This window comes from Aulonocara sp. 'chitande type north' Nkhata Bay, linkage group LG2 (assembly GCF_057382095.1).
Source record: "Aulonocara sp. 'chitande type north' Nkhata Bay isolate Kocher_YH1m ecotype deep benthic linkage group LG2, A_spYH_male_GT1.1, whole genome shotgun sequence".
NCBI classification, from domain to species: Eukaryota; Metazoa; Chordata; class Actinopteri; order Cichliformes; family Cichlidae; genus Aulonocara; species Aulonocara sp. 'chitande type north' Nkhata Bay.
In genome coordinates this window covers 15,065,201-15,087,311 of record NC_141345.1, presented here as the reverse complement: position 1 = coordinate 15,087,311, position 22,111 = coordinate 15,065,201, and the positions used below count along the sequence as shown (strand labels likewise).

At 38.8% G+C, this 22,111-nt stretch overlaps 2 protein-coding genes across 3 annotated transcripts; both read left to right on the top strand.

The window, feature by feature from the left end:
* The first annotated feature begins 4,463 nt into the window (after nt 1-4,463).
* On the top strand, nt 4,464-12,177 carry LOC147337508 (uncharacterized). Its single transcript, XM_086308884.1, has 5 exons — nt 4,464-4,701; nt 5,392-5,420; nt 5,849-10,178; nt 11,187-11,867; nt 12,170-12,177. The coding sequence occupies exons 3-5, from the start codon at nt 6,656-6,658 to the stop codon at nt 12,175-12,177; spliced, it is 4,212 nt and encodes a 1,403-aa protein (XP_086165010.1). The 5' UTR covers nt 4,464-4,701; nt 5,392-5,420; nt 5,849-6,655.
* Nucleotides 12,178-12,443: 266 nt separating this feature from the next.
* On the top strand, nt 12,444-17,370 carry LOC147337507 (ATP-dependent DNA helicase PIF1-like). Of its 2 annotated transcripts, XM_086305381.1 has the most exons (4): nt 12,444-13,726; nt 15,385-15,501; nt 15,618-15,721; nt 15,824-17,370. In XM_086305381.1, the coding sequence occupies exons 1-2, from the start codon at nt 12,464-12,466 to the stop codon at nt 15,388-15,390; spliced, it is 1,269 nt and encodes a 422-aa protein (XP_086161507.1). In that variant the 5' UTR covers nt 12,444-12,463; the 3' UTR covers nt 15,391-15,501; nt 15,618-15,721; nt 15,824-17,370. The 2 variants fall into 2 exon arrangements, with proteins under 2 accessions (XP_086161507.1, XP_086161503.1); XM_086305377.1 differs by lacking the exons at nt 15,385-15,501; nt 15,618-15,721; nt 15,824-17,370 and adding an exon at nt 13,810-14,905.
* Nucleotides 17,371-22,111: the final 4,741 nt, after the last annotated feature.

Here is a 22,111-nt window from a genome sequence, read left to right as displayed (position 1 = left end):
CACCAGTGATTTGAGACTCGACTCTGACTTGCCTGACATTACTTGAGACTTGAGGATAAAGACTTGAGACTTACTTGAGACTTGCAAAACAATGACTTGGTCCCACCTCTGGGAAGAACTAACATGTTCAAAAATTCAAATATGGCATTTTCCACATACTTTATACAGTACATGATGTGTTGCAAAGGTTTGAAACTTTTTTTTCTACTTTTCATTCATTGTTTGTTCCAGTCCCAGTGACATCTTGACATATGTGCATCTTCCTCTGACCTTGTCACATTTTTGAAAATGGTTATCAAAGGACACAATATGCAGGCACAAGGACTGGCAGGCAGGTGCACTGACATGAACATTTAATGTAGCTACACATACCAATGCATGATGCCAGTAGGGGGATAGGAATATCCAATAAATAAATAAAATCCAAAAAGCAACAGGATCTATCCAAAAGGCAGGGAACACATGCAGGAACGCAGGGACATATAAACATTAGAAAGAGCAACAAAGAGCACACAGAGGTAAGGATAATAACAGGTTAACTCAATATAGACAGAGGAAAGTAAAAAATGAAAGGCTAAAATATCAGTCATCCAGTGCTCAGTGAAGTTACCAAAGTGGCAATAATTCAAAGCTATGCTAACTGCATGGCTCATGTTAGACTACAGTCAGTGTCAGCTGATAGCCAGATGTTGCAGGGGTTGCAGTGCTGCTGCATTACCACAGAGGATGACTCCACAAAAGAAACTGAAATACAATCTGAAAACAATTAAAATCACGTCAATAAAATCATTAATAAAAGGCAAATTACTCCACACAAGCAGAAATGAGATAAAATGATAATTCAGGATCTAGTCAACTGAAACTGAGCATAAAAATTTTAGTGCTTTTAAACACTGATGATGTTGGAGCACATCCAATATGATGGGTGAGCTCAAGCAATTTAGAAAAGGTAAAACAAAATGATTGAGCAATGTGGCTTGTGATGACTTTTCAGTGTGTACTATTAGGATAATAACAAAGAATCTTAATCATCTTAATCTTTGTAATAATGTCAGATTCTGTAAACATCACTGCTCCTGTAACATTACTGTGTATTCATTCTATTGTTTTTTATTACAGTATGCTTCTGATTGTACAAAATATACATAGGTAACAGTGAGCATCCAGTTATATACACTTTTTCACTGCATAATCTCATTTATTAGTGTGAATGCTTGAAAAGCATTCACAGTATTGTTCTTCTAATCTTTATTAGTGTGAATGCTTGAAAAGCATTCACAGTATTGTTATTCGAATCTTTATTATTATTAGTGTGAATGCTTGAAAAGCATTCACAGTATTGTTATTCGAATCTTTATTATTAGTGTGAATGCTTGAAAAGCATTCACAGTATTGTTCTTCTAATCTTTATTATTATTATATTTTCTTATTCCGTACGTTTTTTGAAAGCCTACTCCTTCAAAACCGTTCAACTTAGAAAAACCATTCAAACATCGTTAGATTCCTATTATTTTGGACATGACTGCTTCTATTTTTCTCATTTTTAACATTTATATTTTTAATTTTATTCAACTTTATTCAACAAAAATTTCCCATGTATTTCAATGGGGAGACCCTTCAAATTCTCATTCAACTTACTCATTTTTAAACTCTTACTACTTCCACATACATTGACATAGAGCCACCATTCAAACTTTAAAACGAAGACAAGACATTCAACTATTCAACTTGTATTTATCTTTTCAATATCTATTATACTTTTTCTTCAGTTCCAGTTTAAGTTTCATGATGTTTTTTCACCCATTTCAGAGTTTATAATGGGTGTGTATGGGACGGAATGTTGGGGCTAGAGTGAGGCAGCTCAACTGCTAGAGTGAGAGGAGCAAAAAAATTAATCTTAAAATCTTTTTTAAAACTGCTGCTGTGTCCGCAGCGTTTGCTCTACAGGTATGATTTTACCCTCAAAACGTAGCCATGGCTGTCCTCTTTCATCCAATGTGTTTACTATTGTCCTAGGTGTTATGGTTCTTTCATAAATGTCACCAATGCACAGCCTCCTCCCTCCAACTCTTCCATAGACTCTAATGTTAAAATGGCTCAGAAGGTTCGTTTGAAAATCAGAAGAGCATGGTGTCTTTCCACTGTCACCACGTCCATATAATAAACTCCACAGGCATGAAAACTGAGAATTCAGTAGACTAGAAGCTGCTGTCGCTCACGGTGAAAGAATTTCGTCAATACGACTTGTACTTTTCATATGGGAACGATTTGTTTCGGCCTGACTTTTCTGTTCATTTTAAGCAGCAAAAGTGAGGTGCATGTCTGTGTCCGTGTGTATGGAGCCATTGGGTGCGGTCACTATAGCAACCAGGCTCACACCTGCCTGCTTAACGAGCTCTCTCTGCCACTCTGCCAAAATTAATCTTAAACACTTCTCTTTCAACTGCTGCTGTGTCCACAGTGTTAAAGCCATCATTTTACCCTCAAAACGTCGCCATCGTTGTTCTTTTTCCAACATCTTGTCTTTCAAAGCTCAGAGATGTAAACTTTTTAAACTGTGTGGGTCCAAGTGGAGGGATCACATTTTCTTCATTCAGTGATTCAAAGAATATGACCTTTTAATATTCATTCAGATGTTTTCTGACTCTAAATGTTCTTTTCTCATTTCTTAGGTTTTTCTAATTTACAATTAAAACATTTTCAGCTTTTTTCCAACTTCTTCTTCTGTGTAACCTTCAGCTTTTAGCAGTTCAGCACTTTTGTTTTCAGGTTAAATTCTGTATTTTTCATCTCATTCAAAATTTTTAACTCAAAATTCAGCAATTAATTCATTTCAGTGCATACATTCAGATTCAAGCATTCACACTGCAGTTTCTTCAGAAAATGCACTTTCTAGAGTATAGACTAGACATTGCTGTCGCTCACGGTGAAGGAATTTCATCAAGTCGATTTCTACTTTTCATTTGGGAACGATTTGTTTCGGCCTGACTTTTCTGTTCATTTTAAGCAGCAAAAGTGAGGCGCATGTCTGTGTCGTGTGTATGGAGCCATTGGGTGCAGTCACTATAGCAACCAGGCTCACACCTGCCTGCCTAATGAGCTCTGTCTCACTCTGCCAAGATTCATCTTAAACACTTCTCTTTCAACTGCTACTGTGTCCACAGTGTTTGCTTTACAGCCATCATTTTACCATCAAAACGTAGCCATTGTTGTTCTCTTTCCAACACCGTGTCTTTCAAAACTTAGAGATGTAAACTTTTTGAACTGTGTAGATCCAAGTAGATAGATAACCTCCTAACTGACCCATAGAAATACATTGTTTTCAGTCAGGAGTTTGTCTCAACAGCAGAAAAGACCCCACCTTTTACATTACTCCTGTGACCACATTTTTGACAGCGGGAACATAAAGAACATGCTGTTGTGTAGAAAAATTCCTCTGGATCTCCATGGTTTAAAAGCTGGCTTGACAGGAATCTTGGATTTAGAAGCAGTTTTTCCAATAGATGCCATTAAGCAGATTTGAAAGGGGTCACAGAATAATAGTGTCATTGTCCAGAGTCTGTGACTCCGTGTTTATGTTTAAGTTTATTATTATTATGAGTTTTTGTGCTCCTTTTTCACATTTCATGTTCCTATGTTCTGTGTCCCCCAGTCTGTGTTAAGTTTGTGTGGGTTTTGTTCTGTCGGTGTGTTTCCTGTTTTACTGTCAAGGTCCGTGTCTAATCTCAGTGTGTTCAGTTTACATTTCCCCTGTTATGTCTGACAGGGAAAATGTCAGACAATCATGTCTGATTACTCCCAGCTTTGCCCTCCTTCTGTGTCTCATTTCCTCGTTATCCCTCTGTGTCTTTAAGCCTTGTGTTTGCCTCTGTTTGTGGCTGGTTCATCTGTGTATCGTCCTCCGTTGCCCTGTGTGGCTTCCCTATGTTTTCTACGTCTCCCTGCATCTCTGTTTCATGTTTGTTTTTGCTTAGCCTTTTCCAGTTTAGGTTACTCTTAGGTGTTTTTTGTACACCACGTTCCTGTTTGTTTCGCCTTCGTGTTTATAAAGCTCGCTCTCTACTTAAGCAGTCTGCATCTTGGCTCCGTTAATAATTCAGACAAATAGTATGTCAGTAGTTAGTGTAGGCCAACTGAATAGAGCATTCTGATTGCCCTGCTAAATTCAAGCTGATTGTGTATTGGTGGACTTGTCTTCTGCACACAGGTTTTTCAGATCTGGAGTCAGTTGATGACTTTAAAATAATCTTTTCTGACTGGATAATTAAAGCTCACAGCATCTACCTGTCTGTAGTGGATTTTCCCACATCTTAAATAATCTAATCTCATTTAATGTCTCTGTTTTTAGTCTGTATAGTTTATCTCCCCACGAATACACTCAAAGTAGTCTTAAAATAAAACCCATAAAACAGTTCAAGATGACATACTTTTTATTTGCTCGTTTAATGCCAGTTGCCCTCTTTCTCTGTGCGTCACTCATTCGCTTATACTCGGGCAAAAAGTACCCATTTGTATACTAGTCTAGTGTATTTTTCCCTCTCTCTCTATGTCTCACACACACAGACCAACACACAGTCATGTATATGCTCATTAATGCTGTTCAACCTGATGATCAAATTTCCAAGCACCACCTGAACGCCTCATCTGTTTTTAACCCATCACTGGACCAACTGTCGTCATTCCGCTTTGCTCTCTGCTGTGGTAAGTATAGTACACTCAGTACTGCAGTGTTTTATTTTTATGATGGTAAAAATACATTTGACATTTAAACTCAGATATCAAGTCCAACAGAGTTCAAAAGAGTTCAAAGAATAAAGAAGAAAAAAAAAAGAATAACCTTTACTATCATTTATACAGGTTTATGATGTTTTGCTGTTAGCAGCAGTGCTAACGCTAGCTTCAATGCTAATGCTAACGCCAGCTATAGTGCTAACACTAGCCTTAGCGGTTGTTAACTGACAAAAAGAATATTCCTGTGATATTTATTGGCAGTCAGTGAGACAAAAGTAACAAATGAGCTTCATTATTGCCATTGTGGCTCAGTTTTAACACTAAGAATGCTAACGCTAGCTGCGATGCTAACGCTAGCTGCGATGCTAACGCTAGCTGCAGTGCTAACATTAACTGAAGTGCTAATGCTAGCTGGAATGCTAGCGCTATCAGCAATGCTAAGGCTAATAACAGTCTAACAGTAGCCTTACATAAGTGGCAATACTTCAGGTAATTAGTTTGAATTATAAAATGGTTGCTGTGTCTTTTAGTGTGCTGTATAACCTGTATAACCTGCTAATTATAAGTTCAGTGTATCATGGTGTGTGGGCTTTGTATTTCTGTTAGTCTGATAACACTGTACAGACAACTAACATATTATTTCTGCTCTTACACTTTCAGGAACTTGACTGACATCTGTGCTTTGCCTGGTAGGTGTGCACATACTGTAAGAGAAGTAGACCAAAATAAAAAAAATAATCGGAATAATATAAACTGTAAAGTGTGGGTTCAAAGTTTTTGCTAGACCTTTTAAACACAATTTTATAACAAATACACACAAGTACAGCTTAACAATTGGGCTAAAATATTTTTTTTCGTACATTTTTGTAGTCACACTACATGTGATTAGTTAATGATTCACTCAATCATATTTGTATTTAAAAATATTATTGCTGAATTTAATTAAATATTCTTTTAAAAAGTGCCCAATTATGCAACTTTTTGCACATGGCAGCCGACAACAGTTTAGCTTGAATATTTGTTTTGTCCTTTTTCAGTAGTCACAATTAGTTCATACAATTGCCATGTGATATTATTTTAATAAAATTATTATATTTTTCTTGTTTTTTGTTCACAGTGTGAAGAAGAAGAAGAAGAAGAAGGACCAGATCTCCAGTCTTCTCTCTTACATCCCAACCCCCCAACCCCTCTATCCTCTGTCCTGCTCCACCTATTGTCTCTGCCTTCTTTCCATCTGTATTTCACCCTGTGGTTTGTGAGAAATTTTGCCAAACCAAGAATCTTATTGCGGTTTGATTTCAAAGCCGTGTCTCTCCTGCTCTGTCTGTTCTCTCTGCTAAATTTTCTCTCTACCTGTTTTTCACTCTTGGCTTGCTGCTGAAAAACGCCAAGCCAATAAAGCAATAAAGAGTGCATATTTTGCCTCAACCTATGAACAAACTGAACAAACAAAGAAAACTCTGCGGTTTGATTTAAAGCCGTGTCTCTCCTGCTCTGCCTGTTCTCTCTGCTAAATTTTCTCTCTACCTCTTTTTCACTCTTGGCTTGCTGCTGAAAAACGCCAAGCCATTAAAGCAATAAGGAGTGCATATATTGCCTCTACCTGAGAACGAACTGAACAAAGAAAACTCTAATTCACGGTGTGATTGTGATTTCCCAACCGTGTCTCTCCTGCTCTGCCTGTTCTCTCTTCTAAATTTTCTCTCTACCTGTTTTTCACTTTGCGCTTGCTGCTAAGTTGTGCCAAGCCAATAAAGAGAGTGCATAATATTCTCTTGACTGAAGAACAAACTGTCAAACGAAAGACAACTGTTTCAGACAAATAAAAACTGAAATATAAAGACAAAGAGAACATCTCCTGCTGTGTGCCACTCTTATTTTATAAACATATTTTCTAAAGACTAAGAGAAACACTTGTGTAAAAATGCCAAGGAAGCAGAAAAAGTCACAAGCTGCAAAACAACGCTGGAAGAAGTTCCATGAGTTTCACAGTGTGCCAACATGTGAACAAGCTGAGTGTGATTTTCCTCAGAGCTCTGCAGAAGACAGTGTGTCTGCAAAGACCAATGCTGATGGTGTCAAACAGGCAGGTCAACATGTTCCTGCACATGTACAACAGGTATCTTATGCTGATGCTGTAAAGAGTGGACTGCAGCATAAAGTTAATGAACAACATGAGGTGTCAAGTGCCCCACAGGTGGGTTATGCTGATTTTTTGAAAAGAGGCTGTCACAATGATGTGGCAGGACAATCTCATGCAGAAAGAGAGAACCTTGAAAATCAGCCATCTGTTACACAGGTCTGTGCATCTCACAGCCAGGCACATCCTAAATATGGAGACTCCAGAAACAAGCAGTGCACATGTAACTCACTCACATTTCTTGCATTCCTTCATGAGAATGAAAACATGACTACAGCTGACCTTAATCTGGTCTTGGATAAAGGTGATGTGATGTACAAAGAGGCCAAGAAAAGATTTCCTAAAAATATTCATTTGGCAACCGATGAGCTGCCAGACAAAGTTGATGCTCGCAGGTCTATGTATGATGTCGACATGACACAGCCTTCCCGGTATGGGACATTTGAAGAACCTCCAGAGGAGGCAGTAGATACCTTTCTCAGCTTAGAAGCAGGACTGAGCTGCCTGTTGTCAGATGTGCAGTATGCCTTATTGATTATGAGTGGATTGTGTATCGCAGTGTTCAGATCCACATCGGGCAAATATGGTTTCTTTGATCCACACTCCAGAACAGCCAGTGGTCTTCCTCTACTACTACAGTCACGTAATCGTGGTACAGCAGTGATGCTGAAATTCACACTCCTCAGTGACATGATTAAGAGGATCCAAGATTCTTATGAAATGATGGAGATATCACCTTCTTGTAACTATGAACTGAAGCCTGTGCAGTTCTACAGTATGAGCACAGTCAACCTGAGTGATACTATCACAGACACAGTCTGCAGACCAACAGCTGCCACTGCTGTGGCACCTACTCACTCTGATACAACTGTTGATGAAGCAAACTCCTCTTCTCCAAGGAGAAACACAACCACTGATCTGACTGAGAACATCTTTTTTCAAATGTCCATTTGTACGCCACTGGTGGAACAAAAAGAAGACCATATGACTCAGTTCACATCATATGAAGATCAGAATGAACCTCCTAATATACCAACTGAAGAACTATGCAGTGAATTAAATTTCTTTCCATCGAATGATGCTTTTTCATGTCAATCAAATGCTGCAATAAAAAATGTTGCTGCCTGTGATGTTTCTGATATAGTTTTACAAAAACTGAAAAAAGTTAATAAACAACAAAGGCAAAAAATGAAAAGAAGATTAATGGCATCAGAGAAACCCAGAAATCAGAGAAAAGAAAACCAAAAAAGGAAAGAACGACAAAAGTACGCTTCAAATAAAGATTACAAAGAAAAGAAAAAATCTTGCACAAGCGAGGCATATAAAAACAATCCTGAAGTCAGACAGAAAAAACAACAGTATATGAAAAGACGTTATTGTGAGAATGATGAATTCAGACAGAAAAAAAACCAATATGTTAAAAGACGTTTTTCTGAGAATGCTACAGTTAGAAAGAAACAACAACAATATATTAAAAGACGCTACTGTGAGAACGATGAATTCAGAAAGAAACAACAACAATATATTAAAAGACGCTACTGTGACAATGCTGAATTTAGACAAAAACAAAAAAACTATATCACTAAAAGGTATCAAGAAAACCCTGAATTCAGAGAGAGACAGAGATCTCGAGTGACTCAGCGTTATGCACGTGATGACGCATTCAGAGTAAGACACAGACAACTAATGAAACAACTAATGCGAGACAGGTATCAAAGTAATCTTGCCTTCAGGATTATGCACAATATGAGATGTGCAATGAAAATAAAAAGGAAATACAGATGGGTGAACAGACAAACCCAAGAGAGTGACAACAGTGTGATTAACGAGGCCATATCTGTGTTCAAATCACAAATCAAAGTTGGACCATCATACCCATGTACTGTATGCTTCAAGGCTTCATTTCCAAACCAAGTACGACCCTGCACAAGGTCAAATTATGTCAAAAACCCACATGTGGTTGCAACATGTTTGACAGGAAAGTTTGTTCATGTTTGTGATGAAAACTGCAGAAATGAGCAGTGCAATGTTCCCGATGAGAGAAAGAGAGAGTGGATTTGTCACACCTGCCACGATCATCTTAAAAATGGATTCATGCCAGCACTTGCTGTTGCCAATACACTAGAGCTTGCTGATATTCCACCTGAACTGTCTGATCTCAACATACTGGAGAGACATCTCATAGCCAAGTGCATACCATTTGCCAAGATCATTCCTCTTCCCAAAGGCAGACAAAGAGCAATTAGAGGAAATGTGGTCTGTGTCCCATCCGAGGTACAGGAAACTGTTGAAGCATTGCCTCGATTGAGAATTAATTCTCAGATCATGAGAGTGAAACTGAAGAGACGCTTGTCTTACAAAGGTCATCAGCTGTTTCAGACTGTAAGCTGGTCTAAACTTGTGCAAGCACTGCATAAACTCAAGCAGATTCATCCACAGTATAAGGATGTGAGCATCAGAGATGATGCTGAGCTGTGTGATCCAACACTTCCTGATGAAGATGATGATGATGATGATGATGAAAACATGAATGAGGACGATTATGATGAGGCTGATTTAATGGAAATTGACAGCTGTGAGAAAAATGCACTGAGTGAAGCACAAAATAAAAATGAACAGGACATTGACACGTTACCCTGTGATGGTGAACAATCGCATGAACAGATGAGAGATGATTCAGAGCAAGCAGATGGACTGACTAATGGTGGTTTTGCACTCGAGTCCTGTTTACAGCCCCCTGATGTGGCTGAGGAGATATTATGTTTCAGTGAAGGAATCTACTCTGTTGCTCCTGCAGAGAGAAACAATCCAATAAGTTTTTTCAAAACACCTAAACTGGAGGCCATGGCCTTCCCTGTGCAGTTTCCTACAGGCCAAAACACACTTGATGAAAGAAGGCTGATCAAAGTATCCCCCAGTGGGTATTTCAAATCAAGACTTTTCTGCATTGATGATCGTTTTGCCAAAGACACAAACTATTTGTTCTTTGCACAGTTTGTGACTGAAATACACTTGGCTACTTCCAGCATGACGATACAGTTAAGAAAGGCAAAGCCTCTGACCAGAGATGGGAGAAAAATAACCTCAGGCATGTTACAAGATAAACATGAGGTGGAGAAACTGGTGCGAAATAAAGACGCAGTGAGATTCATGCAGCCTCTGAGAGGAACCCCAGCCTATTGGGAGAAAACAACAAGAGATCTTTTTGCCATGATCAGACAGTTGGGAACTCCCACGTTCTTTTGCACATTTTCAGCTGCTGAAATGCGCTGGCCTGAAGTGATCGAGGCAATAACAAGGCAGCAAGGTGAACAAGTGAATTTTGAAGGACTTGACTGGTCAGCAAAGTGTGACATCCTGAGAAGCAATCCTGTCACAACAATGCGCATGTTTGACAAGAGAGTTGAAGCATTATTCAGAGATTTACTCTTATCTCCCGCAGAGCCACTTGGCAAAGTCATTGACTACTTTTACAGAGTTGAGTTTCAGCACAGAGGAAGCCCACACATACACTGTCTCCTGTGGGTAGAAGGTGCTCCTGTGTTTGAGGAGGATGATGAGCAAACTGTTCTTGATTTTATAAACAAATACATCACAGCTCAGCTGCCTGATCCACATAAACAACCTGAACTGTACAAGAAAGTAACAGAAGTGCAAAAACATAGTAAGAACCACACAAAGACGTGCTTTAGGAGTTTAAGCTCCGGGTGCCGTTTTGGTTTTCCCAAACCACCCTGCAATGAGACAATGATCACAAGACCCAGTGAGGATGATGCACTGGAAGTAGAAACAGCAAAGAACAAGCTCAGACCACTGAACCAGCTGCTGAATGAACCTGAAACTGCTTCCATGAGTTTAGAGCAGCTCTTGGCAAGATGCAACTTGACACATGCAGAATATCAGAGATACCTGAATAAAATGAACATGAGGAGTACGATCATACTAAAGCGTGATCCAAAAGACTCTTGGATAAATGGCTATAATCCACATTTGCTTGAAGCCTGGAACAGTAATATCGACATAAGCTTTGTTTTAGATGCTTTTGGTGCTGCAAATTATTTAATGAAATATATATCAAAAAAAGAGGGCGGGCTATCTGAGTACCTGAAAACTGTCATTGAGAACTCCCATAAGGACAGTGTAAATGAGTGCGATGAAATGAGAGCCGTCATGCAGGCATATTCAAAGAAGCGAGAGATCAGTGCACAAGAATGTGTTGCTCGTGCATGTGGTCTTCACATGAAGCAATGTTCACGTGCTGTAATATTCATACCAACTGATGATAATCCTGTGAAAATGAGTCGTCCCCTGTCAGTTCTGGACAACACAACACCTGAGTCTTCCAATGTTTGGATGACATCTTTGAATGACAAATACAAAGCCAGACCTGAAACACCAGAGTATGAGGAGATGTGCATGGCAGACTTTGCTGCTACTTGCAGGATTGTCTATGGCCAACAGAAAAAAGGTAAAGATGTTTTGCCCCTTCTCAATGAGATGGGGTTTGTGCAAAGGCGCAAAAACAATAAGCCTGCTATCATCAGATTTCACCGCTGCTCACAAGAAAAACATCCAGAGCAATATTACGGAAGACTGCTTAAACTGTACCTTCCTCATCGTTCAGACCACGAACTGAAAACACCATCGTTGCCAACCTATCAGGCTTTCTATGGTGCTGGCTGTGTACAGCTACCAGGTACTGACCATCTTGAGTACGTGCAACACATTGTCAAAAGAAACAGAGAAAAATATGAGAAAAACAGTGAGGAGATCGAGAGCGCTGTTGAGGAATATGAGCAGAACAGAGGTGTGACTGACGAATGGTGTAATCTGGCACCTGAATCAGATCTCGTAAGGTTGCCACTTGTTGAACAAGAAAGAGAGCGAGACAATGAAAATGAACAGGAAGATGTGCCCGACTACAGCCGTCAGGCTGATGCTTCAACAGAAGTCAGAGCCATCAGGGAACCCCCTGCTATTGATCCCACATTGTTACGTCAGATGTTTCAGAATCTGAACAAGAAGCAAGCCTGCATATTTTATGCAGTTAGAGACTGGTGCATTAAAAGAGTCTGTGCTCTAAATCCAGAGCAGTTTTTCTTTTATATTAATGGTGGTGCTGGAACAGGAAAATCACATCTTATCAAATGCATCTACTCAGAAGCATCTAAGATACTGAGCAAAGTGCCCAGATATGCAGACGACGTTGACATATCAAAACCCACTGTCCTGTTAACTGCTTTCACTGGGACTGCAGCTTTTAACATTTCTGGAACAACACTGCATTCTCTTCTCAAGCTGCCTAGAAGCTTAAAACCTCCCATTCAGGGACTTGGCAATCAGCTGGATGAAGTCAGATCAGAACTTTTGAATGCTGAAATAATCGTCATTGACGAAGTGTCTATGGTGTCAAGACATCTGTTTGCATATGTAGATGCAAGACTCAAACAGATCAAAGGGACTCGGAGACCCTTTGGAGGCATGTCAGTCCTTGCTGTCGGAGACTTCTATCAGCTACCCCCAGTGCGACAGTCTAAACCTCTCTGTGTGCACGACCCGTCCGAGATCGACCTGTGGCGGGAGCATTTTCAGATGATCACTCTGACTGAGATTATGCGTCAGAAAGATGATGTTGTCTTTGCAGAGATGCTGAACAGAATTCGTGTGAAAGGAAAGTTGGATGAGCTTTGCGAAGCAGATAGAAATTTGTTGTCACAGGCCATAACTGAACCAGCCCATTGTCCAACTGATGCGTTGCACATTTTTGCAACTAATAAAGAAGTGGATGCACACAACTCTGCAACACTGGCTCTGCTCCACACTCATATCATTGACATCCATGCAGATGATTATAGAAAAGATCCTAGAACTGGCAGAATGGCACTTCAAGACAGACCATTGAAAGGAGGTAAAAACGAGTTACCAGACACACTGAAAGTTGCAGAAGGAGCTCGTGTCATGCTCACCAGAAACATTGACATACAAAATGGTTTGGTTAATGGAGCTTTTGGAATACTACTTAGAGTAGTTCACTCTGAAAACGACCAACACATCATCAAGCTTGGACTTAAAATGGATAATGAGACATCTGGAAAGAATAACCGCACACCAGCAGACGACATGGTGTACATTGAGAGAGCAGAGGAGAATCTGAAGCAGAAAGGAGTGGTACGAAGACAGTTCCCAGTGAAGCTGGCCTTTGCATGTACAATACATAAGGTACAGGGTATGACAACTACATCAGCTGTTGTCTCTCTTAAGAGCATTTTTGAGCCCGGCATGGCCTACGTAGCTGTCAGTAGAGTGACGTCTCTCAGTGGACTGTATCTTCTTGATATGGAGGAGAAAAAAATATTCACCAACCCAGAAATCACTGCAGCGCTTGAGAACATGAGACAAGCCAACCTTGATGACATGATGCCTCTTCTACACGTGAGGCAAACACTGAGCAGGTCAGAGGTTTTCACCATTGTTCATCATAATACAGAGGGACTGCCAGCTCACATTAATGACATCAAAAGTCACCATGAATTGTGTCTAGCAGATGTTTTGTGCCTAACAGAAACACACCTGCGGGGCTCTTTTGTCGCAGAGAGTCTCCACTTGGAAAATTACAATTTGTTCAAACGCAACAGACACCTGTCCTACACAAACTTTCCCCAGATGGCAAACAGAAGTGGTGGTGGAGTTGCTGTTTATGTGAAAAGTGACATTCAAGTGCATGAAAAACAGTACATCCATAATGTAACTGACCTTGAATTTCTGGCTTTAAAGGTTGAAGCACCAGTCAGTGCTCTGATTGCAGTTGTATACAGACCTCCAGACTACACTCTGAGGCCATTCCTGAAAAACCTGGTAAGCCTATTAGACTCATTGGAGATCATGGACTGTCATCCCATCATAGTTTGTGGTGATTTTAATGAGAATGTTTTATCCAGTGCAAACAAACCAATCCTGGAGCTGTTTGAGTCTAGGGGATACGCACAGGTCATCACTGCCCCTACCACAGAGAAGAACACACTGCTTGACCTAATTTTCATTTCTCAGTCAGATCGATGTCTCCATTCTGGAGTCATGAAGACCTACCATAGTTACCATGACCCAGTATACTGTGTATTGTCCTGTGATGATTCATGATCTAGATCTTTGAATACAGTAAGTAATATCTATATTTTTGAATGACTTAAGAAAGTAGAGCGATGCTTGAACTCCAGAAAGAAGTCCAGACGCTTTTCTTTGCAAGCTCCTTTGACTACGATGACCTGGATGACTGAGAACCTTCACAGACATAAAGTAGAGCGATATTTAAAAGTTGACGCCCTGCATTGCAGTATAATGTTTGAATTGTTTACATAAAATACAATTACATGAATTAAGTAATGATATCAGTAAAAGATGACAATTTTATTTATTACAGAAAATCTAAAATTCACTAACAGTAACCTATAAATGTCAGAAAAATCAAATATAGCAGTTTAAAATGAATAGTGTAGGCATATCCTCTCTGCAGCCAGGCTTCAACATCCTGCCAGGCTGCCCCAGTCTCACTGTGGCTGGGAGGGAGGGAGGGTGGACCAGAGGATTGCCTACACAACACATAAATGTTCAACAGCTTCTTCATTGTTTCTGAGAGAACAATAATGACTAAAGGTTGCTATTTAAAAAAACAAACAAACAAACAAACAAACCTAATTACAGCAATAATGACAGTTAAGCCACTTTATGTGTGCCTCTATTTTGAAATACTATTTACAAAAATGTTATTATTTTGGTTCGTTATAAACTTTAAACTTTTTCAAAAGTATACGATTATATTTTTGGACCAATTTTACTATGAAACATAAATTTTTATGAGCTTTTATCATGTTTCTGGCCAGTGCAATCATCAGGGTGGGTCTGGGTTGATAACTGCACATTTCTGGCCAGAAATGTTTCAGCAGTGTTACATATGTAGTGCATATGTTACACTTGCTTTCTGTTACCAGCTGATACCCTACATTTGTATAGACATTGGATGGTGTGAGGTTGGGGAGTTGAGTGGGAGGGGGGGGGAGGGGAGGGTACGGTGGGAGTTGAGGGGGGGGGGTTTCCTTTCCTGTTAGGTTTCCTTTTTTTTTCTTTTTTTTTTTTTAAGCAAGACACAGTCCTCCTGTGTCTTCTCCAAGCTTCACATGTAAAATCCAACAATGTGAAGCACATAGCAGCCAGAAACTGTAATGCCACAGATCAGAGAAACTTCATCATCACCATCTTCATCGCCATACGATCAGAGCGTGAGACTTCACATCTGGAGCACAGGAGAGATTCTGTGATAAGTCCTCCTTCTAGCTTGTCCCACAAGCAGTCGGTGAGATTTACTCACAACAAAAAGGGTTAATGACATAATTTCCATGAAAACATGTATTCATTCTTTGTGAAGTGTTTAAATTGTGTTTTCACTTGACCTTAGGAGTGTTAGAGTGTATTGTAATGTCTGTACTCAGGTGTTTCCCTCTGTGATCCATCCCCTTCAGAGCTGAGACACTCAGGACTGAACAGACGGCACAGTTTCTGTGACTGAGCCTCCAAAACACCTTCTTTGAAACCACTCATGATAGAAGGGCTTCATATTTGCAGCAGCACTACTACAGGTATTCAGTTTATTACAGGATGTGTTTGTTTCTTAGGACCAGCTCTGAGTGCACACTACCTAACATATACACCTTTCTGTTTATTACAAACCAACTACTCTGGATCATATGGCCAGTTGGCAGGAATGTTGCTGCAGGAAAACATCCCTGGAGATCACCATCATTGTCAGACTGACTGTGCCTCCTCTGTGCAGTGTCAAGATCCTCCCTAAATGAGTGTGTAAGTTAACATTTTCATTATTTTATTCCCTTTGACAAGACAAGTATCACTGATATTTACATTTACAACTACATATTCCTGTTTTCTGCTCTTCTTTTAAAGTCCTCAGCTATCCTGCTTCTGTGCTGCTTGCCACACATCAAACACTGGCCGGATGACAGGGAGGATCCACTCTGAAGTCACTGGACATGATGAGGATCATATGGGACTTCATAGTTTCACAGAAACATTGTGCTCTGTGATTACAGGTTTTAAATGGACATAATGACTGCCTCTCTCTGATCAACAGGCTAAAGGATTGTTGTCATTGTTAGTGCTCTGTACAATGTATGCTTATTTAGTATTTCATCACAGAGCAAACCTTTTTTTCTTTAACATATTTTTATTTTTTTATTTGTGGGGATAGGTTAATTGATTAATCCAAATTGTCACTAGGTGTGAATGTGCGAGTGAATGTGAGTGTGAATGGTTGTCTGTCCCTGTGTGTTGGCCCTGTGACAGACTGGCGACCTGTCCAGGGTGTACCCCGCCTTTCGCCCTATGACAGCTGGGATAGGCTCCAGCGCCCCCCGCGACCCTGGAAAGGATAAGCGGAAGCGAATGGATGGATGGATGGATATTTTTATTTTGTTCTAATGTTGAATTAACTGTGGGGATTTTTTTTAAGTGGGCACTCTGGATGTCATATGACCAGAAATGTGGTAACTGGAATTCAACAGTATGGAAGAAAAAATCTGCTAAGAACAAAACACACACAAAACCCCCCAAGAAAATTCAAATTCATTCCATGTAATCCAATCTAAAACATTTTAAACTGCTGAACAGCAACACAAACAGCGTTAAAAAACAGTGTTAACAGAATGATTATGATGATTTTGTACCAAAGTTTCAGGTCACATGGCACACCTAGTGTGTAGTGTGGGGTATCAGCTGGTAAGTATAGTTTTTTTTTTTTCATATTTGTGTCCTTAGAGTTCAGATAGATAAAGCCTTGTGTATAATAATTAGTCATAACCACAACTCAAAGTCAGGGACTAACTAATTTTGGGACTTTGTGTCTGAGCCCAGGTTAAAACAATGTGTAAAAAAGCATTTAGTGGCATGGCTGAACAATGCTGTATTGATACTTATTTATCCATGTTCACAAAAAGGACTAATGTGTTTATTTGATTATTTGCATGTGTTAAACTGTGTCACCACCTTACGCTTTCATTTGACTTTACTCAAAAATCTCTATACAGTTCTCTTTTACCACTGTGTGGACTCTGTTTACATTAAAACATAAAGAAGAATGAGTAATAAAAAGATGTGTAGACAGATTAAGTAGGACGATAGAAACAGCTGTTCAGCCATGTTCTAAGAAACCAACACAATTTAAAGGTTCAGGATTGTGGTTTTAAAAGTTGAATTTTCATGTATTTCATATCTTGCTTATTATTTTTTATTTAGTTATTTAATTTAGTTATTTTTTATTTATTCTACTAGTCCTTTTCAGAAAGAAGCTGTAAAATATGACTTAAGATTTTTATGTTATTTTCTATGACATACAAAACAAATTGATGTATGTAATACTATTAAACATGATATACACATGTGTATATGTCTGAAAAACATTATGCTGTATATTAAAGTTTGTATTTTCTCCAGAATTTTTGTTCATCTTTTAAGTTCATTTCAATTAGAAGAATTTGAACTTTTAATATTCATTCAGAGGTTTTCTGACTCTAAATTTTCTTTTGTCATTACTCATCTTTTTATTATTTACATTTTAAACATGTTTAGCTTTTTTCCAACTTCTTCTGTGTGAACATCAGCTTTCAAAAGTTCTGCACTTTTGTTTTCAGGTGAAAATTTCTGTATTTTCCAGCTCATTCGGAATTTTTAACTTAACATTCAGCAATTAATTCATTTCAGTGCATACATTCAGATTCAAGCATTCACACTGCAGTTTCTTCAGAAAATGCACTTTCTAGTTAGTGTGAATGCTTGAAAAGCATTCACAGTATTGTTCTTCTAATCTTTATTATTATTATTCTATTTTATTATTATTATCTATTCCGTACGTTTTTTGTAATCCTATAACTTCAAAACCGTTCAACTTAGAAAAACCATTCAAACACCGTTAGATTCCTATTCTTTTGGACAACACTGCTTCTATTTTTCATATTTTTAACATTTATATTTTTAATTTTATTCAACTTTATTCAACAAAAATTTATAATGTATTTCAATGGGGAGACCCTTCAAATCCTCATTCAACTTACTCATTTTTAAACTCTTACTACTTCCACATACATTGACATAGAGCCACCATTCAAACTTTAAAACGAAGACAAGACATTCAACTATTCAACTTGTATTTATCTTTTCAATATCTATTATACTTTTTCTTCAGTTCCAGTTTAAGTTTCATGATGTTTTTTCACCCGTTTCAGAGTTTATAATGGGTGTGTATGGGACGGAATGTTGCCGCTAGAGTGAGACAGCTCAACTGCTAGAGTGAGAGGAGCAAAAAAATTAATCTTAAAATCTTTTTTAAAACTGCTGCTGTGTCCACAGCGTTTGCTCTACAGGTATGATTTTACCCTCAAAACGTAGCCATGGCTGTCCTCTTTCATCCAATGTGTTTACTATTGTACTAGGTGTTATGGTTCTTTCATAAATGTCACCAATGCACAGCCTCCTCCCTCCAACTCTTCCATAGACTCTAATGTTAAAATGGCTCAGAAGGTTCGTTTGAAAATCAGAAGAGCATGGTGTCTTTACACTGTCACCACGTCCATATAATAAACTCCACAGGCATGAAAACTGAGAATTAGGTAGACTAGACATGGCTGTCGCTCACGGTGAAAGAATTTTGTCAATACGACATGTACTTTTCATTTGGGAAGAATTTGTTTGGGCCTGACTTTTCTGTTCATTTTAAGCAGCAAAAGTGAGGCGCATGTCTGTGTACGTGTGTATGGAGCCCTTGGGTGCGGTCACTATAGCAACCAGGCTCACACCTGCCTGCTTAACGAGCTCTGCCTGCCACTGTACCAAGATTCATCTTAAGCACTTCTCTTTCAACTGCTGCTGTGTCCACAGTGTTACAGCCATCATTTTACCCTCAAATTGTCGCCATTATTGTTCTCTTTCCAACACTGTATCTTTCAAAGCTCAGGCATTTAAACTTTTTAAACTGTGTGGATCAAAGTGGAGGGATCACATTTGAGTCATTCAGTGATTCAAAGAATATGACCTTTTAATATTCATTCAGATGTTTTCTGACTCTAAATGTTCTTTTCTCATTTCTTAGGGTTTTCTAATTTACATTTAAAACATTTTCAGTTTTTTTCCAACTCCTTCTTCTGTGTAACCTTCAGCTTTTAGCAGTTCAGCACCTTTGTTTTCAGGTTAAATTCTTTTTTTTTTTTGGTTTTTTTTTTAATCTCATTCAATATTTTTAACTCAAAATTCAGCAATTAATTCATTTCAGTGCATACATTCAGATTCAAGCATTCACACTGCAGTTTCTTCAGAAAATGCACTTTCTAGTTATTATTATTAGTGTGAATGCTTGAAAAGCATTCACAGTATTGTTCTTCTAATCTTTATTATTATTATATTTTCTTATTCCGTACGTTTTTTGAAAGCCTACTCCTTCAAAACCGTTCAACTTAGAAAAACCATTCAAACATCGTTAGATTCCTATTATTTTGGACATGACTGCTTCTATTTTTCTCATTTTTAACATTTATATTTTTAATTTTATTCAACTTTATTCAACAAAAATTTCCCATGTATTTCAATGGGGAGACCCTTCAAATTCTCATTCAACTTACTCATTTTTAAACTCTTACTACTTCCACATACATTGACATAGAGCCACCATTCAAACTTTAAAACGAAGACAAGACATTCAACTATTCAACTTGTATTTATCTTTTCAATATCTATTATACTTTTTCTTCAGTTCCAGTTTAAGTTTCATGATGTTTTTTCACCCATTTCAGAGTTTATAATGGGTGTGTATGGGACGGAATGTTGGGGCTAGAGTGAGGCAGCTCAACTGCTAGAGTGAGAGGAGCAAAAAAATTAATCTTAAAATCTTTTTTAAAACTGCTGCTGTGTCCGCAGCGTTTGCTCTACAGGTATGATTTTACCCTCAAAACGTAGCCATGGCTGTCCTCTTTCATCCAATGTGTTTACTATTGTCCTAGGTGTTATGGTTCTTTCATAAATGTCACCAATGCACAGCCTCCTCCCTCCAACTCTTCCATAGACTCTAATGTTAAAATGGCTCAGAAGGTTCGTTTGAAAATCAGAAGAGCATGGTGTCTTTCCACTGTCACCACGTCCATATAATAAACTCCACAGGCATGAAAACTGAGAATTCAGTAGACTAGAAGCTGCTGTCGCTCACGGTGAAAGAATTTCGTCAATACGACTTGTACTTTTCATATGGGAACGATTTGTTTCGGCCTGACTTTTCTGTTCATTTTAAGCAGCAAAAGTGAGGTGCATGTCTGTGTCCGTGTGTATGGAGCCATTGGGTGCGGTCACTATAGCAACCAGGCTCACACCTGCCTGCTTAACGAGCTCTCTCTGCCACTCTGCCAAAATTAATCTTAAACACTTCTCTTTCAACTGCTGCTGTGTCCACAGTGTTAAAGCCATCATTTTACCCTCAAAACGTCGCCATCGTTGTTCTTTTTCCAACATCTTGTCTTTCAAAGCTCAGAGATGTAAACTTTTTAAACTGTGTGGGTCCAAGTGGAGGGATCACATTTTCTTCATTCAGTGATTCAAAGAATATGACCTTTTAATATTCATTCAGATGTTTTCTGACTCTAAATGTTCTTTTCTCATTTCTTAGGTTTTTCTAATTTACAATTAAAACATTTTCAGCTTTTTTCCAACTTCTTCTTCTGTGTAACCTTCAGCTTTTAGCAGTTCAGCACTTTTGTTTTCAGGTTAAATTCTGTATTTTTCATCTCATTCAAAATTTTTAACTCAAAATTCAGCAATTAATTCATTTCAGTGCATACATTCAGATTCAAGCATTCACACTGCAGTTTCTTCAGAAAATGCACTTTCTAGAGTATAGACTAGACATTGCTGTCGCTCACGGTGAAGGAATTTCATCAAGTCGATTTCTACTTTTCATTTGGGAACGATTTGTTTCGGCCTGACTTTTCTGTTCATTTTAAGCAGCAAAAGTGAGGCGCATGTCTGTGTCGTGTGTATGGAGCCATTGGGTGCAGTCACTATAGCAACCAGGCTCACACCTGCCTGCCTAATGAGCTCTGTCTCACTCTGCCAAGATTCATCTTAAACACTTCTCTTTCAACTGCTACTGTGTCCACAGTGTTTGCTTTACAGCCATCATTTTACCATCAAAACGTAGCCATTGTTGTTCTCTTTCCAACACCGTGTCTTTCAAAACTTAGAGATGTAAACTTTTTGAACTGTGTAGATCCAAGTAGATAGATAACCTCCTAACTGACCCATAGAAATACATTGTTTTCAGTCAGGAGTTTGTCTCAACAGCAGAAAAGACCCCACCTTTTACATTACTCCTGTGACCACATTTTTGACAGCGGGAACATAAAGAACATGCTGTTGTGTAGAAAAATTCCTCTGGATCTCCATGGTTTAAAAGCTGGCTTGACAGGAATCTTGGATTTAGAAGCAGTTTTTCCAATAGATGCCATTAAGCAGATTTGAAAGGGGTCACAGAATAATAGTGTCATTGTCCAGAGTCTGTGACTCCGTGTTTATGTTTAAGTTTATTATTATTATGAGTTTTTGTGCTCCTTTTTCACATTTCATGTTCCTATGTTCTGTGTCCCCCAGTCTGTGTTAAGTTTGTGTGGGTTTTGTTCTGTCGGTGTGTTTCCTGTTTTACTGTCAAGGTCCGTGTCTAATCTCAGTGTGTTCAGTTTACATTTCCCCTGTTATGTCTGACAGGGAAAATGTCAGACAATCATGTCTGATTACTCCCAGCTTTGCCCTCCTTCTGTGTCTCATTTCCTCGTTATCCCTCTGTGTCTTTAAGCCTTGTGTTTGCCTCTGTTTGTGGCTGGTTCATCTGTGTATCGTCCTCCGTTGCCCTGTGTGGCTTCCCTATGTTTTCTACGTCTCCCTGCATCTCTGTTTCATGTTTGTTTTTGCTTAGCCTTTTCCAGTTTAGGTTACTCTTAGGTGTTTTTTGTACACCACGTTCCTGTTTGTTTCGCCTTCGTGTTTATAAAGCTCGCTCTCTACTTAAGCAGTCTGCATCTTGGCTCCGTTAATAATTCAGACAAATAGTATGTCAGTAGTTAGTGTAGGCCAACTGAATAGAGCATTCTGATTGCCCTGCTAAATTCAAGCTGATTGTGTATTGGTGGACTTGTCTTCTGCACA